We start from the raw sequence: 27,823 nt of genomic DNA on the forward strand, positions 1-27,823 counted from the left end.
AAGGTCTGGAACCTAGAGATGCAACGTATGGGTACTTCCTTCCTGAAACAGACTGAACAGGGTCCAAGTCTGACTTGGATGTATTTATTCTGTGGAAGAATGACACATTTTTCTCAAAATCTTAAATTAATTTTACACACACACAAACACAGGATAACTACCAGGGGGTAACCAGCTGATGAAGTATGACTTTGATTTATTTAAGATAAATAAATATACTTCTTGGTTAAAGTGTCATTTTAAAGGTTTACTTAGCTAAGGTAGGGCTGGGCGATATGGCCAAACTATCCTGTCATGGTGTTTTCCAAATGTTTAACAGTATGATGGTTTTTGACAGTATTTTGACAGTGTTTTTTTGATGAATAAAAGTTCTACATGTGCTTTGAGTAGTGAGTGATCCTAGGATGGCAGCACATCTATTCTAAATGATTTCAATGGGTCTTTCTCCATTCTGATTGGTTTATACTGTTCAATTCAACTTCAGCCTAAAATCATTTCTTGCATTTCCATCAATTTCTGGATTCATTTGAGTTCACTTCCACACTGCCACGATATGGGCAAAAATACTAGGCCTTATTTTTAACCAAATGTTACAATTGCGATTTAGATCGAAACACTTGGGTGGACTTTAGGAATCATGGAAATAGAATGATTACTCTAACTCTATAGTTAGAATATAAATAATAGGGGGCACTTTGAACACAGTGTTGTTTGACATGACAACAAATGAAAATGCCATGGACAAGCTATTGTGACAGGGTAGGAACCAAAGTGATGTTCAGTGTTTCCAAGGGGACCCTATAATCTTTGGCTACATTACATCTTTATTCATATAGCCAACATATTAATGTTTCCCCTATTCCTCATTGATTTAGAAGATACTGTTGCACAAACAACATGCTGATGTAGGCCTCCACCAGCACTGGTATCAGGCTGTATTAGCTAGCTACGGTTGCTCTGACTCAGTACTTTTATTAGCTAGTTAGCCAGCTAACTAGAGATTAGCATTAGTGTCTAACACGATTTAGCTTAACTTGCTAAGAAAATACTTACTAGCTGTTTGCAGATGTAAGAAACACAAACCGATATTGTAATTATACTACACTTGTGAATTTATATTAAGATCAAAGTGGAAACATTGTTGTCATCAACATTGTTGAATGTCTTGCATTCACCATGCAGACTGAACGAAAGTGTCTCGTGGTCAAGCAACAACAAATGCGCTAAGAGAGAGAGAGAGAGAGAACTCAAGTTGAGGAGTAAACTATAAAAATGGACGTTACACACGGCGTATCACATTTAACAAATCAAACATTAAAATACCGTTATGGGAGGTAAAGTAAAATCCCAAACCGGTCCGTGCATAAATACCGGTGTATATAGTAAAATACGGTATACCGCCCAGCCGACTTTGTGTCAGGTGTGTGTGTGTTCAGGGAGACTGTGTTAGGTTCAGTGTGTGTGTTGAAGGATAATTGTCTTGACATTCTCAGAACCCCAGACCAAGCTGATAGCCAATGATGTCCCAGCCTTGTGTGTGTATTAGCCAGAAGTTTATTTCCACTGGCTGCCACTGTGCTGAGTGGTTCTCCTCCCTATTTTGTCCCCCTTGACCGAGCAACAGAGCAGTCACAGAAAGGTTCCATCTGATTCACAGACAGAGGCCTTCTCTTTATCTCTTTCACTTCCTAGACACACACACACACACACACACACACACTCTCTCTCTCTGAAGGCTGGATCGTTGTTGAAGTATCCCAGCGCCTTATGTTTACTTGGCACAGACCTGTAATATTTACCCTCCTCTTTCTCCTTTTCTTTCTATTTCTCCCTCTCTCTTTTCACCCCCCTCCTCCCCTTCCCCAACTCTCTCCTCCTCCCTCTTTTCCCCCCTATTTCCCCTCCCATCTCTCCTTTTCTCCTCTTGGTGATTTCCTGCATTGTTGACAGTTGATTTAGACAGAGATAAAAGAAGTCTTTCAACCCCCCCTTTCAAACCCTCCCTCTCCCCCTCTCCTTTCCTCCCTCTTTCTCTTGTCCCCTGTGTCCTCCTTGGGGATGCAGGGCTCTATGTCTCTCTCAGACCATGAAGAGAACTCTACCGTCTCCTATGGCTGGCACTGTAGACGTTGGGACTAGCTAGCAGTGTTAGCTTCTCCTAGCATTGCAGCTAACATCCTCCTGCATTTTTGTATTGATTTTCATTGCTGACAGTGTTAGCTTTCCCTAGCGTAGCTATGTTATTAATATGTCACTCATGGCTAGCAACATTAGCTTCTCCTAGCCTAGCCGCTAACGGCGGAAGGTAAACAAACGTGTGTTTGTCTCGTTGGTCTTAGTGAGTGAGCATGCCTACATTAGTACACACACACACACACACACACACACACACACACACACACACACACACACACACACACACACACACACACACACACATCTGTGACATAATTCACATTTTCGTTTCGTGCCTGCATTAGCATGCTAGGCGTGTTAGCATGGCTACGGAAAGTTCCATCTGCTCTTAATGGATGTTTTATGCAGGTGTGTGTTTCACGGAAGTGTATGTGTGTGTTTGTGTGTGTCAGTATACTGTTGAATCTTCTTCAAAAGGAAATATATATTGTTGCTAAATTGCTGCAATAACTCAATACATCGTTATGATAGGCTAGAAACATTAGCATCAACCAGGCCATGCCACACTCTCTCCTCCCCTACTTACATACCTCTGTCATTTCCACCTCTCCTCTCTCTTTCCCCTCTCCCCTTTTCTTTTTCTTTGCCCCTCCTTGCCCCCAAGCAGGACCCCCACAAATCATCACGCACACACCTCCCCCAGCCTGGGGTCACAAGGTCAAATTCCTCCTACACAATCATGCCTCGGGATTTGTATGTGTAGCCTATACATAGGTGTGTGTGCCAGTTCCATTCCCACTTCACTGCAATGTCCTCTCCACTCTTTGGGACTAATTCCATATTATTCTAACGGATTAACTCTCGGCCCTCCTTTGTCTCACATACATGCCCACTCACACACCCACACTAAGGGAGAGCAGGCATTCTGAGGATATATTCCACCACACAGTGGAATGTGTATCCTGAGAGGAATGTGTATACTTTTCCACTGTGATCTCTCTCTCTCTCTCAACTCTCTTTCTCTCAGATTCAGACTTTTACGATGACTAAATGTCACACTGTGCGACGTTGCTAAATTAAAATGTTGATATCAGCCTGGTTAGATTTGTACAATTTGCTTCAGTTCTGTTGTCACATTCTGTCGTTGGCTTGCGAGGCTACATCAACTGCGGTGGTGTATTTGATCCGCGCATGTTCGGAAAAAACTTGAAAGTATACATCTAGAAATCATTTTTAAGACGTCCGACCATCGTTGAATTATCCCACAACGTCCACATTTTACCGGGACGGCAAAACTGTGGCAGAAGATGGCTAAAATCATCCAGTTTGTGCTTTAAGGCCTTAAAGGGGAAGTTCACCCAGAAACACTTCCGGGACCTTTATAATGCCTGCCGGACCATTTGTCACCACCCCAGACAGTTTGTAGGTCCATCGCTTTGAGTATTTAGATGTAGTTTAGAAGCTAATTCTACCCCCCAGGTCTGATTCACATCATGGAGGAGGTCGAGCATCCGACCGACTAAGAACAGGACCTGTGTGTGTGTGTGTGTGTGTGTGTGTGTGTGTAAACATCAACCCTGGGGTTCTGGAGACGTTTTTCAGAATGCCCTGGATCAACTGGAAGCACTTGCCACATCTGACAGCCCAAATGGGCAGCTCTCTGAAAGTGTTTTGGAAATTGGGAAATGTTTTATGATTCCTCTCTAAGATGCAAATGAATAGCCAGCTAATGATACCCAACTGTATTTTCTAGTAACCTGCCTACACTCTATAATGTAACTGTAACTGTCTGCTGTAGTCTCCCCTTGAAGTTAGATCAACTCGGTCCACTGTGTCTAAAACGAGTGGATGCGCCACGTGAATAGAATGTTTGGGATGCGTACTTCACAATATGGTCTAAATGATCAATATTGTATAACACTGTAAGAAGTATAAAGTCAATAGTGTTAGAGAACAGTATTTGTAACATTTTAAATGCTGCCTCTGACGGACTCACTAAACACACATGCTTTGTCTGTAAATGATGTCTGAGAGGTGTGCACGAAAATGGTGCCATCTGGGTTGCTTAATGTAAGGGATTTGAAATGATTTCTATTTGTACTTTGATACCTAAGTACATTTTAGCAATTACATTTACTTTTGATACTTAAGTACATAAAACCAAATACTTTTAGACCTTTACTCAAGTAGTATTTTACTGGGTGACTTTCACTTTTATTTGAGTCATTTTCTATTAAGGTATCTTTACCTTTACTCAAGTATGACAATTTTTCCACCACAGGTTTTTTTTATGCTGCAATTGCCAGTCTAGCTTTTACACCACTAATATATTGATTAGCCTGTAAACCCACATAGTGAAGAGGAAGACAAACAGCCTCACCTTTTCAACAATGACTTGGCCATACAGTCTTCAAGTCTATAAGGCAAGAGAGCTGTCAATCATTTTGTGCCGTCATCAATACGGCTTTGAAATGAACAGGCCTAATGTTCCCTAAGCCCATTGTTATGTTTGATATTGTATAGGCCTAGACTGATTTGTTCTTTTGTTTGTTGTATATCACATTGTGGTCGAGGCCAACGCTGGGGACTCCCAGTCTGTGTGGTCGCGTCAATTCCATCTAAATACGCTGACCCCAAGCTACATTGGATTCCAGGAAGTAGAGGAGGCTCACGACATAGTATACAAATAAATGTTTTAAAGAAATAACATTGTATTCCAAGTTTTTTAAATAAAGACTTTAAACACATAATAAACTATAAAGACATTGTAAAACATATAATTAAGCAATAAGGAACGTGGGGTTGTGCTATATGGCCAATATACCACGGCTAAGGGCTGTTCTTATGCGAGATGCAACGCGGAGTGCCTGGTTACAGCCCTTAGCCGTGGTGTATTGGCCATATACCACAAACCCCTGAGGTGCCTTATTGCTATTATAAACTGGCTACCAACGTAAATAGAGCAGTAAAAATAAATGTTTTGTCATACCGTGATATACGTTCTGATATACCACGGCTTTCAGCCAATCAGCATTCAGGGCTCGAACCACCCAGTTTATAAAACACAATTACTGTCACTCAGCATTAGTTATGCTCTGTTCGTAAGCAAGCTACCATGGACAGTGGTGTAGAGACAGTAACAGGTGGGAGAAGTCCTGTTTCCATCTCCACAATCGACTCATGCAGGCTGTTCTAGATCAACACATACCAATATTGTTACAGCCACTTGTGTGCAGCAGTTAGGATACAAAAATATTGACCAGCCTGACCTCCCAAAACCTGGACCCTGGGACAACTGTACCTGGTGACTGACTGCCGACAACATGTCTTGGTCTTGGGTGTGGATACCTTCTACAAACGAGGACAACAGACCATGGTCATTGTAAAACGTGTGAAAAGCAATGTTCTTTCTGCTGTTCATATTCTTCAAATCATTCTATCCAACTCGGCTTGTCTCTGCCACATCCCCAAACGCCACCCCAGCCCCTCTCTCCCCAGCCCCTCTCTCCCCAGCCCCTCTCTCCCCAGCCCCTCTCTCCCCAGTCCCTCTCTCCCCAGCCCCTCTCTCACTAGACTGTAGTGCATCTTGCTGGATGTCTGGCTGCTCCACAAAGTACTCTGCTTGGCTGTAGAAGCCCTGGCGGTAGCTTCTAGGGAAATGGTTCTGCTTCAGAGCTTCATTTGTGTGTTCACATGGGCGTTCAGACTGAACCTGAGGGAAACAAATACAAACAGATATATGCTTTTATCTAGAGGTGTCTGGTACTTTGTCAGATACCTGTGTGTGTGTGTGTGTGTGTGTCTGTGTGACGGTTTTGTTCCAGTGAAGCATTGTCAGTTATTAAGTCCTCCATTAACAAAACCTACCACTTGCATGGACTGGATTGGTGATACGTAGACATCGACGAGGCTATGGGAGTCTGGAGACAGGCGGGAATGCAGAGGGAAAGGAGACTGGGTGGGTGGCTGCTCAGACGACGGGGACATCCAAGCCTAGTTTAGGAAAGGGGTGGAGAGACGGTTATGTGGTTTTCACAGACACACTTCAGGACAGGCAGGTAGCATGAGTGTTAGCCACCTCTCACACTTCTTGACATCAGCCAAGCACAGAGAAGTTCCAGCACCCACCCGCACACATTCAGAAGGTTGGAGCAGATGGCACCTGGGGGAGACAGGGTTTACCAGGATATTGTCTGAGTCGTCTGCTGTGTGGGAGGGCTGGTGGAGAGGAGGAGTGGACGGAATACCATCAAATGACAATTACTGTCTACCTTGTGTGGAGTAACAGTACAGTCTACTGTCTACCTAGTGTGGAGTAACGGTACAGTCTACTGTCTACCTAGTGTGGAGTAACAGTACAGTCTACTGTCTACCTAGTGTGGAGTAACGGTACAGTCTACTGTCTACCTAGTGTGGAGTAACAGTACAGTCTACTGTCTACCTAGTGTGGAGTAACGGTACAGTCTACTGTCTACCTAGTGTGGAGTAACAGTACAGTCTACTGTCTACCTAGTGTGGAGTAACGGTACAGTCTACTGTCTACCTAGTGTGGAGTAACAGTACAGTCTGCTGTGTGGGAGGGCTGGTGGAGAGGAGGAGTGGACGGAATACCATCAAATGACAATTACTGTCTACCTAGTGTGGAGTAACAGTACAGTCTACTGTCTACCTAGTGTGGAGTAACAGTACAGTCTGCTGTGTGGGAGGGCTGGGGGAGAGGAGGAGTGGACGGAATACCATCAAATGACAATTACTGTACCTAGTGTGGAGTAACAGTACAGTCTACTGTCTACCTAGTGTGGAGTAACAGTACAGGCTACTGTCTACCTAGTGTGGAGTAACAGTACAGTCTACTGTCTACCTAGTGTGGCGTAACAGTACAATCTACTGTCTACCTAGTGTGGAGTAACAGTACAGTCTACTGTCTACCTAGTGTGGAGTAACAGTACAGTCTACTGTCTACCTAGTGTGGAGTAACAGTACAGTCTACTGTCTACCTAGTGTGTGGAGTAACAGTACAGTCTACTGTCTACCTAGTGTGGAGTAACAGTACAGTCTACTGTCTACCTAGTGTGGAGTAACAGTACAGTCTACTGTCTACCTAGTGTGTGGAGTAAAAGTACAGTCTACTGTCTACCTAGTGTGGAGTAACGGTACCATCTACTGTCTACCTAGTGTGGAGTAACAGTACAGTCTACTGTCTACCTAGTGTGGAGTAACAGTACAGTCTACTGTCTACCTAGTGTGGAGTAACAGTACAGTCTACTGTCTACCTAGTGTGGAGTAACAGTACAGTCTACTGTCTACCTAGTGTGGAGTAACAGTACAGTCTACTGTCTACCTAGTGTGTGGAGTAACAGTACAGTCTACTGTCTACCTAGTGTGTGGAGTAACAGTACAGTCTACTGTCTACCTAGTGTGTGGAGTAACAGTACAGTCTACTGTCTACCTAGTGTGGAGTAACAGTACAGTCTACTGTCTACCTAGTGTGTGGAGTAACAGTACAGTCTACTGTCTACCTAGTGTGGAGTAACAGTACAGTCTACTGTCTACCTAGTGTGGAGTAACGGTACAGTCTACTGTCTACCTAGTGTGGAGTAACGGTACAGTCTACTGTCTACCTAGTGTGGAGTAACGGTACAGTCTACTGTCTACCTAGTGTGGAGTAACAGTACAGTCTACTGTCTACCTAGTGTGGAGTAACGGTACAGTCTACTGTCTACCTAGTGTGGAGTAACAGTACAGTCTGCTGTGTGGGAGGGCTGGTGGAGAGGAGGAGTGGACGGAATACCATCAAATGACAATTACTGTCTACCTAGTGTGGAGTAACAGTACAGTCTACTGTCTACCTAGTGTGGAGTAACAGTACAGTCTGCTGTGTGGGAGGGCTGGTGGAGAGGAGGAGTGGACGGAATACCATCAAATGACAATTACTGTACCTAGTGTGGAGTAACAGTACAGTCTACTGTCTACCTAGTGTGGAGTAACAGTACAGTCTACTGTCTACCTAGTGTGGAGTAACAGTACAGTCTACTGTCTACCTAGTGTGGCGTAACAGTACAATCTACTGTCTACCTAGTGTGGAGTAACAGTACAGTCTACTGTCTACCTAGTGTGGAGTAACAGTACAGTCTACTGTCTACCTAGTGTGTGGAGTAACAGTACAGTATACTGTCTACCTAGTGTGGAGTAACAGTACAGTCTACTGTCTACCTAGTGTGGAGTAACAGTACAGTCTACTGTCTACCTAGTGTGTGGAGTAACAGTACAGTCTACTGTCTACCTAGTGTGGAGTAACAGTACAGTCTACTGTCTACCTAGTGTGGAGTAACAGTACAGTCTACTGTCTACCTGGTGTGTGGAGTAACAGTACAGTCTGCTGTCTACCTAGTGTGTGGAGTAACAGTACAGTCTACTGTCTACCTGGTGTGTGGAGTAACAGTACAGTCTACTGTCTACCTAGTGTGTGGAGTAACAGTACAGTCTACTGTCTACCTAGTGTGTGGAGTAAAAGTACAGTCTACTGTCTACCTAGTGTGGAGTAACGGTACCATCTACTGTCTACCTAGTGTGGAGTAACAGTACAGTCTACTGTCTACCTAGTGTGGAGTAACAGTACAGTCTACTGTCTACCTAGTGTGGAGTAACAGTACAGTCTACTGTCTACCTAGTGTGGAGTAACAGTACAGTCTACTGTCTACCTAGTGTGGAGTAACAGTACAGTCTACTGTCTACCTAGTGTGTGGAGTAACAGTACAGTCTACTGTCTACCTAGTGTGGAGTAACAGTACAGTCTACTGTCTACCTAGTGTGTGGAGTAACAGTACAGTCTACTGTCTACTTAGTGTGTGGAGTAACAGTACAGTCTACTGTCTACCTAGTGTGGAGTAACAGTACAGTCTACTGTCTACCTAGTGTGGAGTAACAGTACAGTCTACTGTCTACCTAGTGTGGAGTAACAGTACAGTCTACTGTCTACCTAGTGTGGAGTAACAGTACAGTCTACTGTCTACCTAGTGTGTGGAGTAACAGTACAGTCTACTGTCTACCTAGTGTGGAGTAACAGTACAGTCTACTGTCTACCTAGTGTGGAGTAACAGTACAGTCTACTGTCTACCTAGTGTGTGGAGTAACAGTACAGTCTACTGTCTACCTAGTGTGTGGAGTAACAGTACAGTCTACTGTCTACCTAGTGTGGAGTAACAGTACAGTCTACTGTCTACCTAGTGTGTGGAGTAACAGTACAGTCTACTGTCTACCTAGTGTGTGGAGTAACAGTACAGTCTACTGTCTACCTAGTGTGGAGTAACAGTACAGTCTACTGTCTACCTAGTGTGTGGAGTAACAGTACAGTCTACTCTCTACCTAGTGTGTGGAGTAACAGTACAGTCTACTCTCTACCTAGTGTGTGGAGTAACAGTACAGTCTACTCTCTACCTAGTGTGTGGAGTAACAGTACAGTCTACTGTCTACCTAGTGTGTGGAGTAACAGTACAGTCTACTGTCTACCTAGTGTGGAGTAACAGTACAGTGTACTGTCTACCTAGTGTGGAGTAACAGTACAGTCTACTGTCTACCTAGTGTGGAGTAACAGTACAGTCTACTGTCTACCTAGTGTGTGGAGTAACAGTACAGTCTACTGTCTACCTAGTGTGTGGAGTAACAGTACAGTCTACTGTCTACCTAGTGTGTGGAGTAACAGTACAGTCTACTGTCTACCTAGTGTGGAGTAACAGTACATTCTACTGTCTACCTAGTGTGTGGAGTAACAGTACAGTCTACTGTCTACCTAGTGTGTGGAGTAACAGTACAGTCTACTGTCTACCTAGTGTGTGGAGTAACAGTACAGTCTACTGTCTACCTAGTGTGTGGAGTAACAGTACAGTCTACTGTCTACCTAGTGTGTGGAGTAACAGTACAGTCTACTGTCTACCTAGTGTGTGGAGTAACAGTACAGTCTACTGTCTACCTAGTGTGTGGAGTAACAGTACAGTCTACTGTCTACCTAGTGTGTGGAGTAACAGTACAGTCTACTGTCTACCTAGTGTGGAGTAACAGTACAGTCTACTGTCTACCTAGTGTGGAGTAACAGTACAGTCTACCTAGTGTGTGGAGTAACAGTACAGTCTACTGTCTACCTAGTGTGGAGTAACAGTACAGTCTACTGTCTACCTAGTGTGTGGAGTAACAGTACAGTCTACTCTCTACCTAGTGTGTGGAGTAACAGTACAGTCTACTGTCTACCTAGTGTGTGGAGTAACAGTACAGTCTACTGTCTACCTAGTGTGTGGAGTAACAGTACAGTCTACTGTCTACCTAGTGTGTGGAGTAACAGTACAGTCTACTGTCTACCTAGTGTGTGGAGTAACAGTACAGTCTACTGTCTACCTAGTGTGTGGAGTAACGGTACTGTCTACCTAGTGTGTGGAGTAACGGTACTGTCTACCTAGTGTGTGGAGTAACGGTACTGTCTACCTAGTGTGTGGAGTAACGGTACAGTCTACTGTCTACCTAGTGTGGAGTAACGGTACAGTCTACTGTCTACCTAGTGTGTGGAGTAACGGTACAGTCTACTGTCTACCTAGTGTGCGGAGTAACGGTACAGTCTACTGTCTACCTAGTGTGTGGAGTAACAGTACAGTCTACTGTCTACCTAGTGTGGAGTAACAGTACAGTCTACTGTCTACCTAGTGTGTGGAGTAACAGTACAGTCTACTGTCTACCTGGTGTGTGGAGTAACAGTACAGTCTGCTCTCTACCTAGTGTGTGGAGTAACAGTACAGTCTACTGTCTACCTGGTGTGTGGAGTAACAGTACAGTCTACTGTCTACCTAGTGTGTGGAGTAACAGTACAGTCTACTGTCTACGTGGTGTGTGGAGTAACAGTACAGTCTACTGTCTACCTGGTGTGTGGAGTAACAGTACAGTCTACTGTCTACCTAGTGTGTGGAGTAACAGTACAGTCTACTGTCTACCTAGTGTGGAATAACGGTACAGTCTACTGTCTACCTAGTGTGTGGAGTAACAGTACTGTCTACCTAGTGTGTGGAGTAACGGTACCATCTACTGTCTACCTAGTGTGGAGTAACAGTACCATCTACTGTCTACCTAGTGTGGAGTAACAGTACAGTCTACTGTCTACCTAGTGTGGAGTAACAGTACAGTCTACTGTCTACCTAGTGTGTGGAGTAACAGTACAGTCTACTGTCTACCTGGTGTGGAGTAACGGTACAGTCTACTGTCTACCTAGTGTGGAGTAACGGTATGGAAAGGGGAATTGTTATCAGTATTGTTTAAGTAACATTATGGAAAAGGGAATTTCATCACAAAGCCACATAAAAACCAAACAGTCAGTAGGACAGGATGACATTACCGTTAGAGTACCAAACAACAAACTTGCGAATGGCAAACAAATAGGGTCCTAAATGACTTGTAGTGACTAACGTTGGCAACAGGTGTTAGCCACCTAACTAGCCAGCTAGCATCCTAACTTACCTCGAATGGCTGGAGCTTTGTCCCCCATGGAAAGACAGTGGGAACAGAACACTGAACACATGGGCAGGAAAGAAGTGAAAATGTGCTGTTTGTCTGATCTGACAGGGGAATTATTGCACCTAATTTTGGCCCGACTGGTTTCCCCGTTCGTCTGTGCCAATACTGCTACCAACAACGGGTTAGTTAGAAACATCTCTACTACTACTACTACTACTAGCTAACATCTCTTTTTTTACTAGCTGTTGTCCTGACTTCCTTTCTCGAGGACCAATAGTGAGACGCTCCTTCGTCCTGCCTCCTGTAATTATCCATCTTACAACCAGGAAGGAGAGTATCAACCAGACGACAGACGATATAGAAAACCTTGCGCCAGCACCAAGTAGTTCGTTTCTGTGTTAGACCTGTTACATCAAAGATACTTTTATTTGGCAAATCAGTGTCGAGTCATCAATCACTGCTTATATAACGAGAAATACCCATTGTTTTTTTTATGCATTTTAGGTGATTTCGGGAAATGTAGCATTTTTATGTAAAAATACAGAAATCTAAATACGTAAACATTGGACCTAAAAACGGCCTGGGTTGATGAAAAATGGCCAGGCAAGTGTTATAAAAGGCTCAAAGGTGTTTTGGGGTGAACTTCCCCTTTAACCCTCAGAGTGTAGAGTGGAGAGAGAAGCTGTGGTGGAGTACAGTGTATGTCTAAGCCAGGATAGGGGCTGGGTATGTGTATGTTGGGGGGGGGGGGGGGGGGGGGGGGGGGTGGGGGCTGGGGTTTGTTGTCTGTATTTGAGGGCGTGAGCTGCCATTGCATAGGTCAAGGTGTCTATGTCTGTGTCTGCCTGTCTGTGTCTGCCTGTCTGTGTCTGCATGTCTGTATGTCTGTGTCTGCATGTCTGTGTGTGTGTTTTGCTTCTGACGAGGAGGAAGTAGCAGTGTTTGCTTAAACAAAGCACGCTCAACCATGTGGGATGATTTAGCGGGAACAACTCCACCCCAACCCCCCCACCCCCGCTCTCTCCTTCTCTCCCTCTCCTTCTCTCCCATTTTTCTCCCTCTTCTTTTCTCTCTCTGTCCCTTCCTCTTTCACTCCCTGATGATAGGAAAGGGGGGAGGAAAGGAAAAGGGAGAGGGGAAGAGAGGACAGAAAAGAGAGAATAATGTTTTGGAGGTGAGTGGGGAAGAGGGAGGGTAAGGAGGAGGGAGGGAGGGATGCAAGGATGGAAGGAGCGAGGGAAGGAGGGTGGGAGATGTGAACAGAGCAATGTTTTTGTTTCCTGTTTGCCATCAAAGAGGGCGGGGCTTGGCAACGCAAGCTAGCTTAGACATCATGCTAACCTTGACCTCTAACCCCAACCCTTAGCCCCTGACCCTAACTGTTTGTCAGACCCCTTATGATCATTGACCCCACATCATTTCAAATAAATGTCATTAAATCATGTCAAGGTTCTGTCTGCTGTGTTGTGGTGTGGTGCTGTATTGTGGTGTGGTGTGGTGTGGTGTGGTGCTGTGTTGTGGTGTGGTGTTGTGGTGTTGTGGTGTGGTGCTGTGTTGTGGTGTGGTGCTGTGTTGTGGTGTGGTGTTGTGGTGCTGTGTTGTGGTGTGGTGCTGTGTTGTGGTGTGTTGTTGTGGTGTGGTGCTGTGTTGTGGTGTGGTGCTGTGGTGCTGTGTTGTGTTGTGGTGCTGTGGTGTGGTGCTGTGTTGTGGTGCTGTGTTGTTGTGCTGTGTTGTGGTGTGGTGCTGTGGTGTTGTGGTGTGGTGCTGTGTTGTGGTGCTGTGTTGTGGTGCTGTGTTGTGGTGCTGTGTTGTGGTGTGGTGCTGTGTTGCGGTGTGGTGCTGTGTTGTGGTGTGGTGCTGTGTTGTGGTGTGTTGTGGTGTGTTGTGGTGTGTTGTGGTGTTGTGGTGCTGTGTTGTGGTGCTGTGTTGTGGTGTGGTGCTGTGTTGTGGTGTTGTGGTGTGGTGCTGTGTTGTGGTGTGGTGCTGTGTTGTGGTGTGGTGCTGTGTTGTGGTGTGGTGGTGTTGTGCTGTGTTGTGGTGCTGTGTTGTGGTGCTGTGTTGTGGTGTGGTGCTGTGTTGTGGTGCTGTGTTGTGGTGTGGTGCTGTGTTGTGGTGTGGTGCTGTGTTGTGGTGTGGTGCTGTGGGGTGGTGCTGTGTTGTGGTGTGGTGCTGTGTTGTGTATGTGCACTTGGACTAAGTGCATTTCCATATGATGGAGTGTACATGAGCCTGTGGCCTGTGTGTGTTTTATATTCACCCCTGGTCTCAGTAAGGGTAGGTCTGTCTGAGCTCCTGAGATCCAGGGTGTATAGGGGGCTCACATAGAGCTCTCCCCAGGATCAGTGCCTCAATTTGGGCTACATATGGCTCTGGCTGAGCCTCTGGCTCTGGAGCTGTGGGATTGGAAGAGGAATGAAAAGCTAGAGGAGGAGGAAAATAAGATGAGGAAGGGGATGAAAAGGAAAAGGCATGGGTGTGTGGCTGCAAAAAATCAACACAAGGCATTTCGGGAAGGAGAGATCTGATTGGTCAAACCAGTAGATAGTTATAGCTCTGCTGTCATCCATGTATTCCTGTGGAAAACTCCTGGCCATGAAGCCGGAACTATTTGAATTTGAAGTGTGTCATTATTGATGAATGGGGCTGAATGGCACCAAAAAATCTCTAAGGATCATGGTGAAAGTGGTTGTAGCTAGCAAAGGATCATGGTCGATGTAGTCGTTTTCATCCTACCTGAGAGAGTCATCCCAGTGCTGCTGGGTGCACGTGCAAAGAGCGTGCATGAGGGCGCGAGCCGTGATTGGTCGGTGTCAGCACGTGGGCCTGTGTGAGGACAGATGTAGCAGTCAGCATGGATCACTACTTAATGAAATATCTCCATTGGTAGTGAACTTTAAAATAATTCACAGTGGGGATTGAACTTGGTCATAATAAACACATTTTAGAGGCCAAAGCAGGCGTCGGGGAGAAAAAATAGTTTGACCGTCCAGGCGAACATAATTTACATAGTCTTTCTAGGGCTGCTAGGTTGCTACGCGGTAGCCGACCAGAAGAGCTCGTGACTTCCTGCTCCAGACCGGACACTGGGGGCCTGGTCATACCTAGTTTGTTGATACGACAATGTTATAGTAGTTTGTGTTTTTTTTTATGTATGTTGTGTGTTTGCATGCTGTAGTCTCCTGCAATGTTTTGATGCAGGAACGGAGTGGCGCTGTAGCTGTAAATTGTCTCTCTCTCTCTCTCCCTGGGCTGGCCTTAGCGTTAGCAGCTACGTGGCAGTAGCTGTGTGTGGCTGGGCAGGGGGCCAGGAGGCAGTAAACCCACAGCAGAGGTCCTGACGGCCCAGCCACACACACACACACACACACACACACACACACACACACACACACACACACACACACACACACACACACACACCCCCAGCCAGCTGCAAAAGGAGGTGGGAGGGAGTGCTCACTGGAAGACACACATCTGCTCAGCCTATGGACTAATAATATAATGCTAACACTGCTACTTGATTATGCTAGTGTGTGTGTAATGAAAATGGTTAGACTTAGGCTAATACAGTCTTGTGGCACACAGGGTTCCAAACCCAGTAGGTCACTCTCCTCCCTTCTCCTCGTCTCTCCCGTGTGTGTGTGAGGGAGTTGTCCTTGTCTGGCGGTGTGAGTGTTATCTTAGACCAGGCGGTGTGTGTGTGTGTTATATAACTCAGTCTGGCCATGGGAATACACTGCTGTTTCACTTCTCTTCCTCCTCGTTCTAACTCTGTCACAGCCTATCAGAGAGCAGAGGCCTATTTCAGCCAATCAAACGCCTAGTGTCAGAGTTGTCTCTGTTCTGTGTTTGTTTCAGAGGAGGAGTCAAAGTGGAGAGAGGAGTGGAGATAGAGAGAGAGACTGTGAGAGGAGAGAAAGAAATAATAGATAATGGAAGAGAAGGAAATAGGAGAGATGGAAAGAGGAGTGAAGGAAATAGGAGAGATGGAAAGAGGAGTGAAGGAAATAGGAGAGATGGAAAGAGGAGTGAAGGAAATAGGAGAGATGGAAAGAGGAGTGAAGGAAATAGGTGAGATGGAAAGAGGAGTGAAGGAAATAGGAGAGATGGAAAGAGGAGTGAAGGAAATAGGAGAGATGGAAAGAGGAGTGAAGGAAATAGGAGAGATGATAGAAAGAAAAGGAGAGAGAGAAGTGCTGATCCTGTCGTTTCCTTGGCCAGGTACTGACACGTCTGAAGTCAGCGCCCTCTGAACCACACACACACCCCGTCTACTGAATCATGTACAGAATGACTGGTATTCACAGGGAGTAGGAGAAAGATGGGAGAGGGAGAAAGAGAGGTTTCTTCCTAGGTTCCTGCCTTCTATGGAGATTTACCTGGATTCCGTCAACCTAGAAACGTGTAACAGTCTGTCTGGGCTGGGTGGAATACCGTATTTTACTGTATACTGGTATTGATGTCCAGACCGGTTTGGGTTTTTACTTTACCCTCTGCAACGTTATTTCAATGTTTGGTTTGTTACATGTGATACACCACTGAGCCGTGTGTCATGTCTGTTTTTATAGTTTACTCTGCTACTTGAGTCGTTTATCTCCCTAGGCATGGGCGGTATACCGTATATACAGTATAATGTATACCGGGGTATTTGGAAATAGCCACGGGATGGTTTTTCAATACTGTTGAACGTTTTGACTTTTTACATTTTTTTTATACATTTTTGAATATTTGTAGCTAGTTTTTAAGTAAATACCTGCAGTCAACTTGTACAATACGTTAGGAGACAAAGAACATGGAGTTGTTCATTTCACCTGTCACATCATGTTTCATTATGAATCTTACCGGTCGTCCCCAGTCACGTGGAGTTTGTTTACAAGCACACAACCACCAGAGACCAGAGTCACTCACTGTTGTACAGGGTGCGCCAGGTGATCTAGTGACTGTATGGAATTCACAACTAAATGTAGACATCTTCTAACTGTTAAGTTAACTGTCTAAAATGTGCCAAATGCTCTGCAGCTGTGTGTTTGGTTTGCTAATTTAGTAGCTAGCTAAGTGGTTAGCTTCTGCTAAAATCAAGCGTTGTTTGGTAACAGCAGAGAATCCCCTGCTGGATGAAGACTTGCTGTCTAATAGTTGTTTTCTGGGTACAGCAAATGTTTTAATGACTAGAAAAACTTTGAGCTTGGATGTCGGTACTGAAAATAGTTTAGGTCAGAGACTGTGCACAATGTTCGCAGTGCTTGTTAGCATTGATTACAAAGGCTCAATGAGGTTTGAAAATATCTCCCCTTGTGTTCAGTGACGGTATTACTGAATATCCCGGTATGACAATCTGGATACCTCCCAAGCCTATCTCAAGCCGCATCAAGCCGCATCCCCTGTCATCAAGCCGCATCCCCTGTCACTCAAGGAGCGCAGTTGTTGTTGCTCGACCACGCAGTGTTGCCAGTTTAGTGACTTTGTCGCTATATTTAGCGAGTTTTCAGACCTCTCCAGTGATTTGTATTGGTAAAAGAGACAGCTACTTTTCAGGCTGCCTTTGGGAGCTTTGCCACGGATAGTTTCTATGCTTTTGATTACATTTAGCGACTTCGCCCACTAGGTTCTGTCGCACACTAGGGTGGGAAAAGCTGTCCGAGTAACAGAAGTCACAGCAAGGCAGAGAAGCACACGGGGAGGGGGTGAAAACGCTATGTCGGGAACCCCAGCTGTGCCACAGCAAGGCAAATTGGTGCTGTGACGTCGTCACGCCAACGGCAAAAACGTCATCTAGCGACAAAACAAGGAGCCAATAGCGATTCTCACTGAGAAATAGATGGCAACACTGTGACCGCGAGACCACTTGCCGTTCGCTCTTCAGTCTGCATGATCAATGTAGCAACAAGATGTTGATGACAACAATGCTGCTTTCCACTTTGCCTCCTAATTTCTGGCCTGTATCATGCAGCCCTACATGGCAGTGTGGAAATGACCTCAAATGAGTGCTGGAAATCAGAAATGGCTGAAAATGCTGAAAATTGTTTTGGGTTGAAGTTTGATTAAGCAATCTGAAGGGAGAAAGAGCCATGGAAATCACTTAGAATGTGTGTGTTGCCACCCTAACGTCACTCACTGCTTACTATTCAAGAACAATACTGCCAAATACCACCATACCGTAAACAATTAGAAAGATATTATGATATGTAGTACTGTCTGTTTATACAACTTCCTACAGTTGTAATGTGTGTGTGTGCGTGCCTGCGCGCATCCTCCTATTTCCTTCCTCAGGTGTTAAATCAAGGCTCTCTCAGAAAGCCTACCCCCAAGGCCTCAGCTCTCACAGTGTACATAGGGACCTGTTTAAACGTGTGCGTGGAGGCATTCCACCCCACCCGTGCTGAGTTCCTCTCGGTGGATGACATATCATTACTGCAATTACAGGGCAGAATAACTACAACTACGAACACGCACGCACATACCCACACACACACACACACACACACACACACACACACAGCCTTTCCCTCTTTCTTGTAGGTATAGAGACAGCACTCTGTTTTGAGCGAGTATGTACACACACACACACACACACACACACACACACTGCACATGTGGCAGAGTCCTGTCGCCTATAAAGAGCCTCTCTGTCTCTGAGTGTGTGTTCTCCCCAAAGTTAACATTCTTACCCCGTTCTCTCTCCCCTCCCCCTCCTCATATCTCCTGTACCCACTCTCTCACAAAGGTACTCCTATGTGTGTGTTCTCCTGGTCTGAATACCTTATTTTAGGGCCAGAACAGTTGAATGGGACAGTTTCCCACCATGTGTAGAGTAGTAGTAACCAGTACACGGCACAATACCCTCTTTCAAGCTGTTTCCCTAAAACCTGCATGATAGTTATCCTCTAGAGGAGGAAAGGCTGCAAGGCGTCACCCTTTGTGTTTAAGTGATGATTTCCTAGCCACCGTGCTTCTACACCTGCATTGCTTGCTGTTTGGGGTTTCAGGCTGGGTTTCTGTACAGCACGCTGTGACATCGGCTGATGTAAGAAGGGCTTCATAAATACATTTGATTGATTGATTGTGCGTTTCTCTAGCTATTGATCTGTGGTTGGCTGAAGTGTTGTTGTCATTGATAATGTCTGGAGCCTGGAGTTTTCCCTGGGCAGGTCATATGGTGTGAGGGATGAGAGGAACGTTTCAGTTGCTAGTGTTATGGTCTAGGAAAAACTCCAGGCCCTAGTGATGTCATCTCACCCCGTCTGCTAGCATTTGGCTCCTTGCTCTACTGTAAACACACACACGCACGCGCCGGAGGAAACAGCTAGCAGTATGCATACCTACATGTAGAGCTCATGTCTCCCTTTTTTCAATCCTTCATTCCTTCTTTCACTTCGAGTAGCACTGCAGTTGTTCCTTTCCCCTTCTCTTTCTCTCTCTCTCTCAATTCAATTCAAGGGGAAACATATGGCATAGGAAACAAGTGAAATAGATAATAAACAAAAGTGAATGAAACAATACAGATTAAACGGTAAACATGACACTCACAAAAGTTCTCTCTCTCTCCCCCTCTGTCATGTGGGGGAGACTTGATGTGGGTCAGACAGTCTGTTAGGTGGATTAGAAGCCTCGGGTCAGGAGTGACAAGCTGACGTGTGTGTGTGTGTGTGTGTGATGACTGTGGTATGCTGAGGTCAGGTTCTGAATGACTATGTTCTCTTTATCTGTGGGGAAGTGTGTGGATGTATGACACCTTGGTGTCTCATGTTTAATGTTGTATTAGAGAGGCGCTCTTACACAGGACTCTCTGTCTAACAGCAGACACACACATACACACACACACACTCCAGACAAGTGGATGATTGTGTTCCTGTGGAATTTTTCAATCAGACTTTTTATCCTCTCTGGAAATCAATATCGGCCCTTATACAGTACACTAGGAAAGGAATTATGTGTGTGTGTGGATTTCCGTGTGTGTGTGGATTTCCGTGTGTGTGTGTGTTTCCGTGTGTGTGTGAGTTTCCGTCCGTGTGTGTGTGTGTGTGTGTGTGTTGCCGTGTGTGTGTGTTGCCGTGTGTGTGTGTTTCCGTATGTGTGTGTGTGTGTTTCCGTGTGTGTGGGTTTCCGTGTGTGTGTGTGTTTCCATGTGTGTGAGTGTTTCCGTATGTGTGTGTGTGTGAAACGCTGCATCAGAATAGGGTCATCAGTTCTGTCTAATTCAGCCACATTACTTTTGCAGACAGTGCACCATCTCTCCTTACATCTCGCCTCCTCTCACTCCCTTTGTTTCTCTCTGTTCCTCTTTCTCTCCTGTGGCATGTGTGTGAGTGAGTGTGAGTGAGTGTGAGTGAGTGTGAGTGAGTGTGAGTGAGTGAGTGTGAGTGAGTGTGTGAGTGTGTGTGAGTGTGTGTGTGTTAGGGCAGGGCCGTATATCCAATTAATTTGAATGTATGTTTTTGCGTATATTCCAAATAGTTTTTATGTCCGCATGTCTCCTTCGCTCCTTCTGTGCTGTGTGTTGCCTTCCCATTTACACCAGAGATCTGTATATAATGACCAGATGCTCATGTCTCCCTGACAATGGGAGTCGTTGTTCCAAAGTCGTGAAGGCAGGTGATAAGCTTAGGTCCAAAATATGCCCATAAGACACGAATTGGGCTTATTTTGGACAGAGTTTGGCGAAAGTGAAACGTCTCGCTTCGCCTCTTGCTCTTTGTTTACACACACCAAGCCCCTCCCCCCCCCTGCCACTCACAACAACAAAGATGATGAGAGAGATGACTTTTTCCTCTCTGACAAGTGGTTTCAACTCGCTCATATGGACACGGAAACGCACAGGAAAGTTATTTTACTGTGCTAGAGGAGAAGTTAACTTTCTACCGATACCCTTGTCATATCTCAACTCCTCATACAGGGTGAAGGGCAGACGCTACTAAACGAGAGTATCAATGAACACTGATTCTGGAAAATGTACGCACAGTTTGTCGCGCGCGGCATTGCAGTACCAGGTTCCGCTAGCAGCGCTTTAGCCAAAGAGAAACACTAGCTGTCTAGTCTGTGTTTTATAAATGTGCAATACGCATTAAACACAATTATATAAGGAATTGGCAACTCGTTCTTATCCTGAGAAGTAAGGTTGGCCACTTGATTTCAACATCTGAACAAAGTGGACCGGCTAGCATGCTGGTCAAACAGTTGGAGACGGACAGAAGGGTGTGTTCACAACGATTCAACTGTTACTTCTTCCTTGTTAGCTAGAAAATACATCCAAGTTGGCTAAACTTGAAATATAAAGATTAGCTGGCTACTAACTAGCACAAGGGCTTGTGCTTGAGAGATTGTTGATGAGACCTGTGTTCCTTTTCTATAATACCTGTTACAAGAAGTTAGTCGTTATTAGTGAACGTGCATCATTCATGGTTCTAGTAAAAATGTGAAAAAAGGGGGCATTTCCATAGACTTGAAAGCCAGTGATTATTGCAGCAAAAATAGCAGATTAAACTATTTTGATAATAAGTAATGACATCATTAGTGGGTCTTATGGTTGTGGAAAGCTCCCGATGCGCTGCACCAGCAACGTAACGACACCGGCCTCGGGGACGACCACAGGGACGACCACAGGGACGACCACAGGGACGACCACAGGGACGACCACAGGGACGTGGTGCATCGGAACGACACTGGCCTCGGGGACGACCACAGGGACGTGGTGCATCAGAACGACACCGGGCTCGGGGACAACCACAGGGACGTGGTGCATCAAAACGACACTGGCCTCGGGGACGACCACAGGGACGTGGTGCATCAGAACGGCACCGGCCTCGGGGACGACCACAGGGACGTGGTGCATCAGAACGACACCGGCCTCGGGGACGACCACAGGGACGTTGCAACAGCGTTAGACAGGCCATTCCTGCTGCCTCCATTTAGGGTCGGTTATTCTGTCACGTTGTATAAGGATCGGAGACAGGTGCAGGAATATGTAATAGGGGTTTTATTACTCCACCCAAAATACAACATGCCATGAAAAGGCACGGGGACGAAGCCCAAAACAAACATATACAAAAACACAGGGATGTAACCCAAACAAAAGAGTGAGGATAAACCTCTAAAGATTACGAGACCCATAATAACAATACACGGGACGAGACCCATAATAACAATACACTGGACGAGACCCGTAATAACAATACACTGGACGAGACCCGTAATAACAATACACTGGACGAGACCCGTAATAACAATACACTGGACGAGACCCGTAATAACAATACACTGGACGAGACCCGTAATAACAATACACTGGACGAGACCCGTAATAACAATACACTGGACGAGACCCGTAATAACAATACACTGGACGAGACCCGTAATAACAATACACTGGACGAGACCCGTAATAACAATACACTGGACGAGACCCGTAATAACAATACACTGGACGAGACCCGTAATAACAATACACTGGACGAGACCCGTAATAACAATACACGGGACGAGACCCGTAATAACAATACACTGGACGAGACCCGTAATAACAATACACTGGACGAGACCCGTAATAACAATACACGGGACGAGACCCGTAATAACAATACACGGGACGCGACCCGTAATAACAATACACGGGACGAGACCCGTAATAACAATACACTGGACGAGACCCGTAATAACAATACACTGGACGAGACCCGTAATAACAATACACTGGACGAGACCCGTAATAACAATACACTGGACGAGACCCGTAATAACAATACACTGGACGAGACCCGTAATAACAATACACTGGACGAGACCCGTAATAACAATACACTGGACGAGACCCGTAATAACAATACACTGGACGAGACCCGTAATAACAATACACTGGACGAGACCCGTAATAACAATACACTGGACGAGACCCGTAATAACAATACACTGGACGAGACCCGTAATAACAATACACTGGACGAGACCCGTAATAACAATACACTGGACGAGACCCGTAATAACAATACACTGGACGAGACCCGTAATAACAATACACGGGACGAGACCCGTAATAACAATACACTGGACGAGACCCGTAATAACAATACACGGGACGAGACCCGTAATAACAATACACTGGACGAGACCCGTAATAACAATACACGGGACGAGACCCGTAATAACAATACACTGGACGAGACCCGTAATAACAATACACATAGCACAAAAACCGAAACTACAAAACACAAGCACTGAATTAATTGGATTATTGCTGACTGTTTAAATGCAGTGTATTTCACCATTAATTGTACAGCAAAGCTTATTTAGAGAAAACATTTAAAAAAAATAGATATGTAAATCGTGATTTGCCCATAAATGTGAAAACATTGCGATAGGATTTTTAGGCCAGCCCTAGGGTGTCTGTCTTTGTGTTTGTGTGTGTCTGTGTCAACAGCAGCATTGCTCCTATAGTCATTAGTCAACAGCTCTTTAGTAGTGATATCACTCAGCAGCCCCCAGTTACAACACCTACCTCACCTGCCTCCAGAGAGTGGTGTGTGTGTAGGGTGGGGGGGCGGGCTGTAGTGTAGTGCTGAAGTGGTTCTGTGTGTGTGTGATCTCATGGAACAGTTTGTGATGTACAGTTTGTTTCAATGAACATTGAGGCCATAGGCCTTTGATCTCTCTCTCTGTAGGCCAGACCAGTCTGTATGTCTACTCTGTCATTTATGTAGTAATGTAGAATTTAACTCTCTCTCTCTGTAGGCCAGACCAGCCTGTATGTCTACTCTGTCATTTATGTAGTAATGTAGAATTTAACTCTCTCTCTCTGTAGGCCAGACCAGCCTGTATGTCTACTCTGTCATTTATGTAGTAATGTAGAATTTAACTCTCTCTCTCTGTAGGCCAGACCAGCCTGTATGTCTACTCTGTCATTTATGTAGTAATGTAGAATTTAACTCTCTCTCTCTGTAGGCCAGACCAGCCTGTATGTCTACTCTGTCATTTATGTAGTAATGTAGAATTTAACTCTCTCTCTCTCTCTCTCTCTGTAGGCCAGACCAGCCTGTATGTCTACTCTGTCATTTATGTAGTAATGTAGAATTGAACTCTCTCTCTCTCTCCTCTCTCTCTCTCTCTCTTTCCTCCCTTCAATCTCTCGCTCTCTCTTGCTTGGTCTCTCTCTCTCACTCTCTCTAAAGGTAGGCCAGGCCAGTGTGTGTATCCATGAATGTACGTCACTATGATGATGACCGACCAGCTTATGGACTTAGCTCCGCCTCCGCGGCTGAACGGGGAGCTGCCGCTGATGCAACACATGGTTAATGGAGACGCAGCGCAACAGGTTGGTAACACAAACACACACGCACATTGTACAAATGCCAAACGCAGTTCGGCTAGTGTGAAGGAGGTGTTCCCCTCAAGCCCTTCCCTGAGGGAAATCCTTAAGGAGCGTTTTCATTGTAACACCCAATAAAGAAGGTTCCTACTAGAGTTCATAGATGACTGTCAGACAGGCTGGTCAGATGACTATCTGCAGAAGACCCAGACACAGAGACGGGCTGTGTGTGTGTGTGTGTGTGTGTGTGTGTGTGTGTGTTGTCTACCTGTAGAGGAAAAAGCCCTGAGATAACAATTGAAGACATAACACGTGAACATACTGTTTGTTCGTGGATGGAGTGCTGTATCACTACATCGTGTCTCTATGTGATGAGGCTCTCCTCTGTAAACCTGGGCCGCCCGCTAGTACGCGCCATGGTTCCCATAGCAACAGCAGCAGCAGACAATGCAGGAAGTGTGTGTGTGTCCGTTTGCGTGTGAGGGGAAAGGGAGAGAGCAGCTTAACGTCACTATGGGAAGACGCGGATTGAACAGGAGGGGATATGAACGGGCTGGGAAGAAGACACACCTGTAGCACGTGTAGTGTGTGTTTGCGTGGTTTGTGTGTCTGTGTGGTGGGTTTGTGTGTGTGGTGTGTATGAATGTGCAATGGCAGGACATGTGTTCCATGTCTACAGCCACAGTCTCAGCAACCTCCACATGGACACCATGACGGTAAGATGCTTCACACTCAAACAGCCCCCAAAATATGCAGTGGTCTTCAGTGTTTGAGGCCTGGGGGCTGTCAGAGTGTGTGTGTGTGTGTGTCCTGACTGAGTGTGAGTAACGTCTTTGTTTCCTTCTCATGTATGTCTGTGATCGATATGCTGTGTCTGAAACCGGTCTGTTATCGTTGTGTTTTGTCTGAACCGGTTTGTTATCGTTGTGCTGTGTCTGAACCGGTCTGTTATCGTTGTGTTTTGTCTGAACCGGTCTGTTATCATTGTGTTTTGTCTGAACCGGTCTGTCATCTTTGTGTTTTGTCTGAACCGGTCTGTTATCGTTGTGTTTTGTCTGAACCGGTCTGTTATCGTTGTGTTTTGTCTGAACCGGTCTGTTATCATTGTGCTGTGTCTGAACCGGTCTGTTATCATTGTGCTGTGTCTGAACCGGTCTGTTATCGTTGTGTTTTGTCTGAACCGGTCTGTTATCGTTGTGTTTTGTCTGAACCGGTCTGTTATCATTGTGCTGTGTCTGAACCGGTCTGTTATCGTTGTGTTTTGTCTGAACCGGTCTGTTATCATTGTGCTGTGTCTGAACCGGTCTGTTATCATTGTGCTGTGTCTGAACCGGTCTGTTATCGTTGTGTTTTGTCTGAACCGGTCTGTTATCATTGTGCTGTGTCTGAACCGGTCTGTTATCGTTGTGTTTTGTCTGAACCGGTCTGTTATCATTGTGCTGTGTCTGAACCGGTCTGTTATCGTTGTGTTTTGTCTGAACCGGTCTGTTATCATTGTGCTGTGTCTGAACCGGTCTGTTATCGTTGTGTTTTGTCTGAACCGGTCTGTTATCATTGTGCTGTGTCTGAACCGGTCTGTTATCGTTGTGTTTTGTCTGATCTGTCTCTCTGGTCTCGGCAGGTGATCCTGGTACAGGTGAATCCAGGGGAGACCTTCACCATCAGAGCGGAGGACGGCTCGCTGCAATGCATCCAGGGTAGGTCGCACGCTTATGACATCACAACCCTAAGCCCCAGTTACACCTGTCTCGTTTTGATGACCTCATCCCTGTTCTCTGTTGACATCACAACACTGTGCTTAGCTAGATGTGTGTGTGTGTGTGTGTGATATTCGATGGCTTGTGTTGTACTTTAAACATACTGGAATATAACAAGCTATCATAGACCAGGGGGATTCCTGTAACTCCAAGGGTGTGTCTCACTCTGATGACATCACAACAGAGTGAGATGTAAACCCCCCTCCCTGAATAGGGCCTTTGTCTTTCTCTCTCTTTCTCTTCTTTCCCCCACTCCCCACCTCTCTCTCTCTCTGATGAAGGGTCTCTTTCAGACAGTACAGTCTTGGCTCAGACAGCCCCGCTCCCCTACCCCCTCTATGTTATTCTAGCTAATTACCCCAATCCTCATCCTCCACCCAGTGTGTAATTCAATTAGGTCTCAGAGCTTTTGTCAGATGCCAAAGAGACAGACAGACACCCAGACAGACAGGCAGGCAGGGAGAAGATGTGTTTGTACTGCCAGTCTCTGAGTGGGTAGGATAGGTTTCCAGCCCAGTGTCAGGTACAGGTTGGGCCAGACAGCATATGGGTTAAGGCACCTGCAGACCAGGTTCTGTTTGCTCCTAGCAGAACTTGGCGAGGCGAAAGCCAACGTCTGTGGTCGCATACTCCATTAATAACCTTATACTGCAGTGGGCTGAATCAGGGTCACACAGAGTGTTTCTTGTTAGTCTTAAACAAATCTACTTTGAAACAAGAGTATACACCTTCACACACATGGTTGTGGGCTTAAAAAGGAGACACCTGCACCATGTCAGATATAGAGTTGAAATGTATTACATTTTGAGTTTGCATCCCAATTGTATCCTTTATATACATGACAGAAGACGGAAATATACTACATGACCAAAAGTATGTGGACACCTGCTGGTCAAACATCTCATTCCAAAATCATGGGCGTTAATATGGAGTTGGCCCCCCCCTTTGCTGCTATAACAGCCTCCATTCATCTGGGAAGACTTTCCACTAGATGTTGGAACATTGCTGCGGGGACTTGCTTCCATTCAGCCACAAGAGCATTAGTGGTATCGGGTACCGATGTTGGGCGATTAGGCCTGGCTTGCAGTCGGCATTCCAGTTCATCCCTAAGGTGAGGTCAGGGCTCTGTGTACGCCTGTCAAGTTCTTCCACAACTACCGATCTCAACAAACCATTTCTGTATGGACCTCACTTTGTGCACAGGGACATTGTCATGCTGAAACAGGAAAAGGCCTTCCCCAAACTGTTGCCACAAAGTTGGAAGCACAGAATAGTCTAGAATGTCATTGTATGTTGTTGACATTACTTTGGGCAGTTAGCATTCTGCTGGCATCTGCCAAACCCAGATTTGTCCGTTGGACTGCCAGGTGGTGAAGCGTGATTCATCGCTTCAGAGAACGCGTTTCCACTGCTCTAGAGTCCAATGGCGGCGAGCTTTACACCACTCCAGCCGAGCAACCAAGGACAGATGATTTTTACACACTACGCACTTCAGCACTCGGCGGTCCCGTTCTGTGAGCTTGTGTGGCCTACCGCTGTTGCTCCTAGACGTTTCCAATTTACAATAACAGCACTTCAGAGTTGACCGGGGCAGGTCTAGCAGGGTAGAAATTTGACGAACTGACTTGTTGGAAAGGTGGCATCCTATGACGGTGCCACGTTGAAAGTCACTGAGCTCTTCAGTAAGACCATTCTACTGCTAATGTTTGTCTATGGCGATTGCATGGCTGTGTGCTCAATTTTATACACCTGTCAGCAACGGGTGTGGCTGAAACAGCCAAATCCACTCATTTGAAGGGTTGTCCACATACTTTTGTATATACAGTATAGTGTATAACAAAACCATTTGACATAGCGACACATATTTATATATATTTTAAAAAATATAATTTTGATTAATTGTGAAATGATGAAAAATATGAATAACATTCCACCCATGAGGCCACTAGGTGGTGATTTGGTCATAAAATACATTTGCTTGAAAAACTTGAAAAAATTTGTCAATGCTGTTGTTTGTCCCTCTCGAGACACTGTTGCAACAACGTAGCCAGTAACACTTCCTCAAAATAGTCAGAATTAATCTTAAGATAAATCAAGAAATATGCAATACATTTTTGTGTTTTTACAGAGGTCTCAGTCGTGC

The 27,823-nt window shown here is 45.4% G+C and overlaps 1 protein-coding gene across 3 annotated transcripts in view; it reads left to right on the forward strand.

Moving 5' to 3' along the window:
* LOC110495706 (fibronectin type III domain-containing protein 3B) overlaps positions 1 to 27,823 on the forward strand; it is a 122,536-nt gene that overhangs the window by 3,925 nt on the left and 90,788 nt on the right. For 2 of the 3 annotated variants that reach the window (XM_036952127.1, XM_036952129.1), the window contains exons 2-3: positions 23,787 to 23,929; positions 25,545 to 25,620. In XM_036952127.1, coding sequence (XP_036808022.1) covers positions 23,816 to 23,929; positions 25,545 to 25,620 — 190 coding nt within the window. In that variant the 5' untranslated portion in view covers positions 23,787 to 23,815. The remainder of the gene's footprint in view (positions 1 to 23,786; positions 23,930 to 25,544; positions 25,621 to 27,823) is intronic. The other variant, XM_036952128.1, reaches the window with a different exon arrangement.

The sequence above is a fragment of the Oncorhynchus mykiss genome, chromosome 18 (genome assembly GCF_013265735.2).
Source record: "Oncorhynchus mykiss isolate Arlee chromosome 18, USDA_OmykA_1.1, whole genome shotgun sequence".
Classification (NCBI taxonomy): Eukaryota; Metazoa; Chordata; class Actinopteri; order Salmoniformes; family Salmonidae; genus Oncorhynchus; species Oncorhynchus mykiss.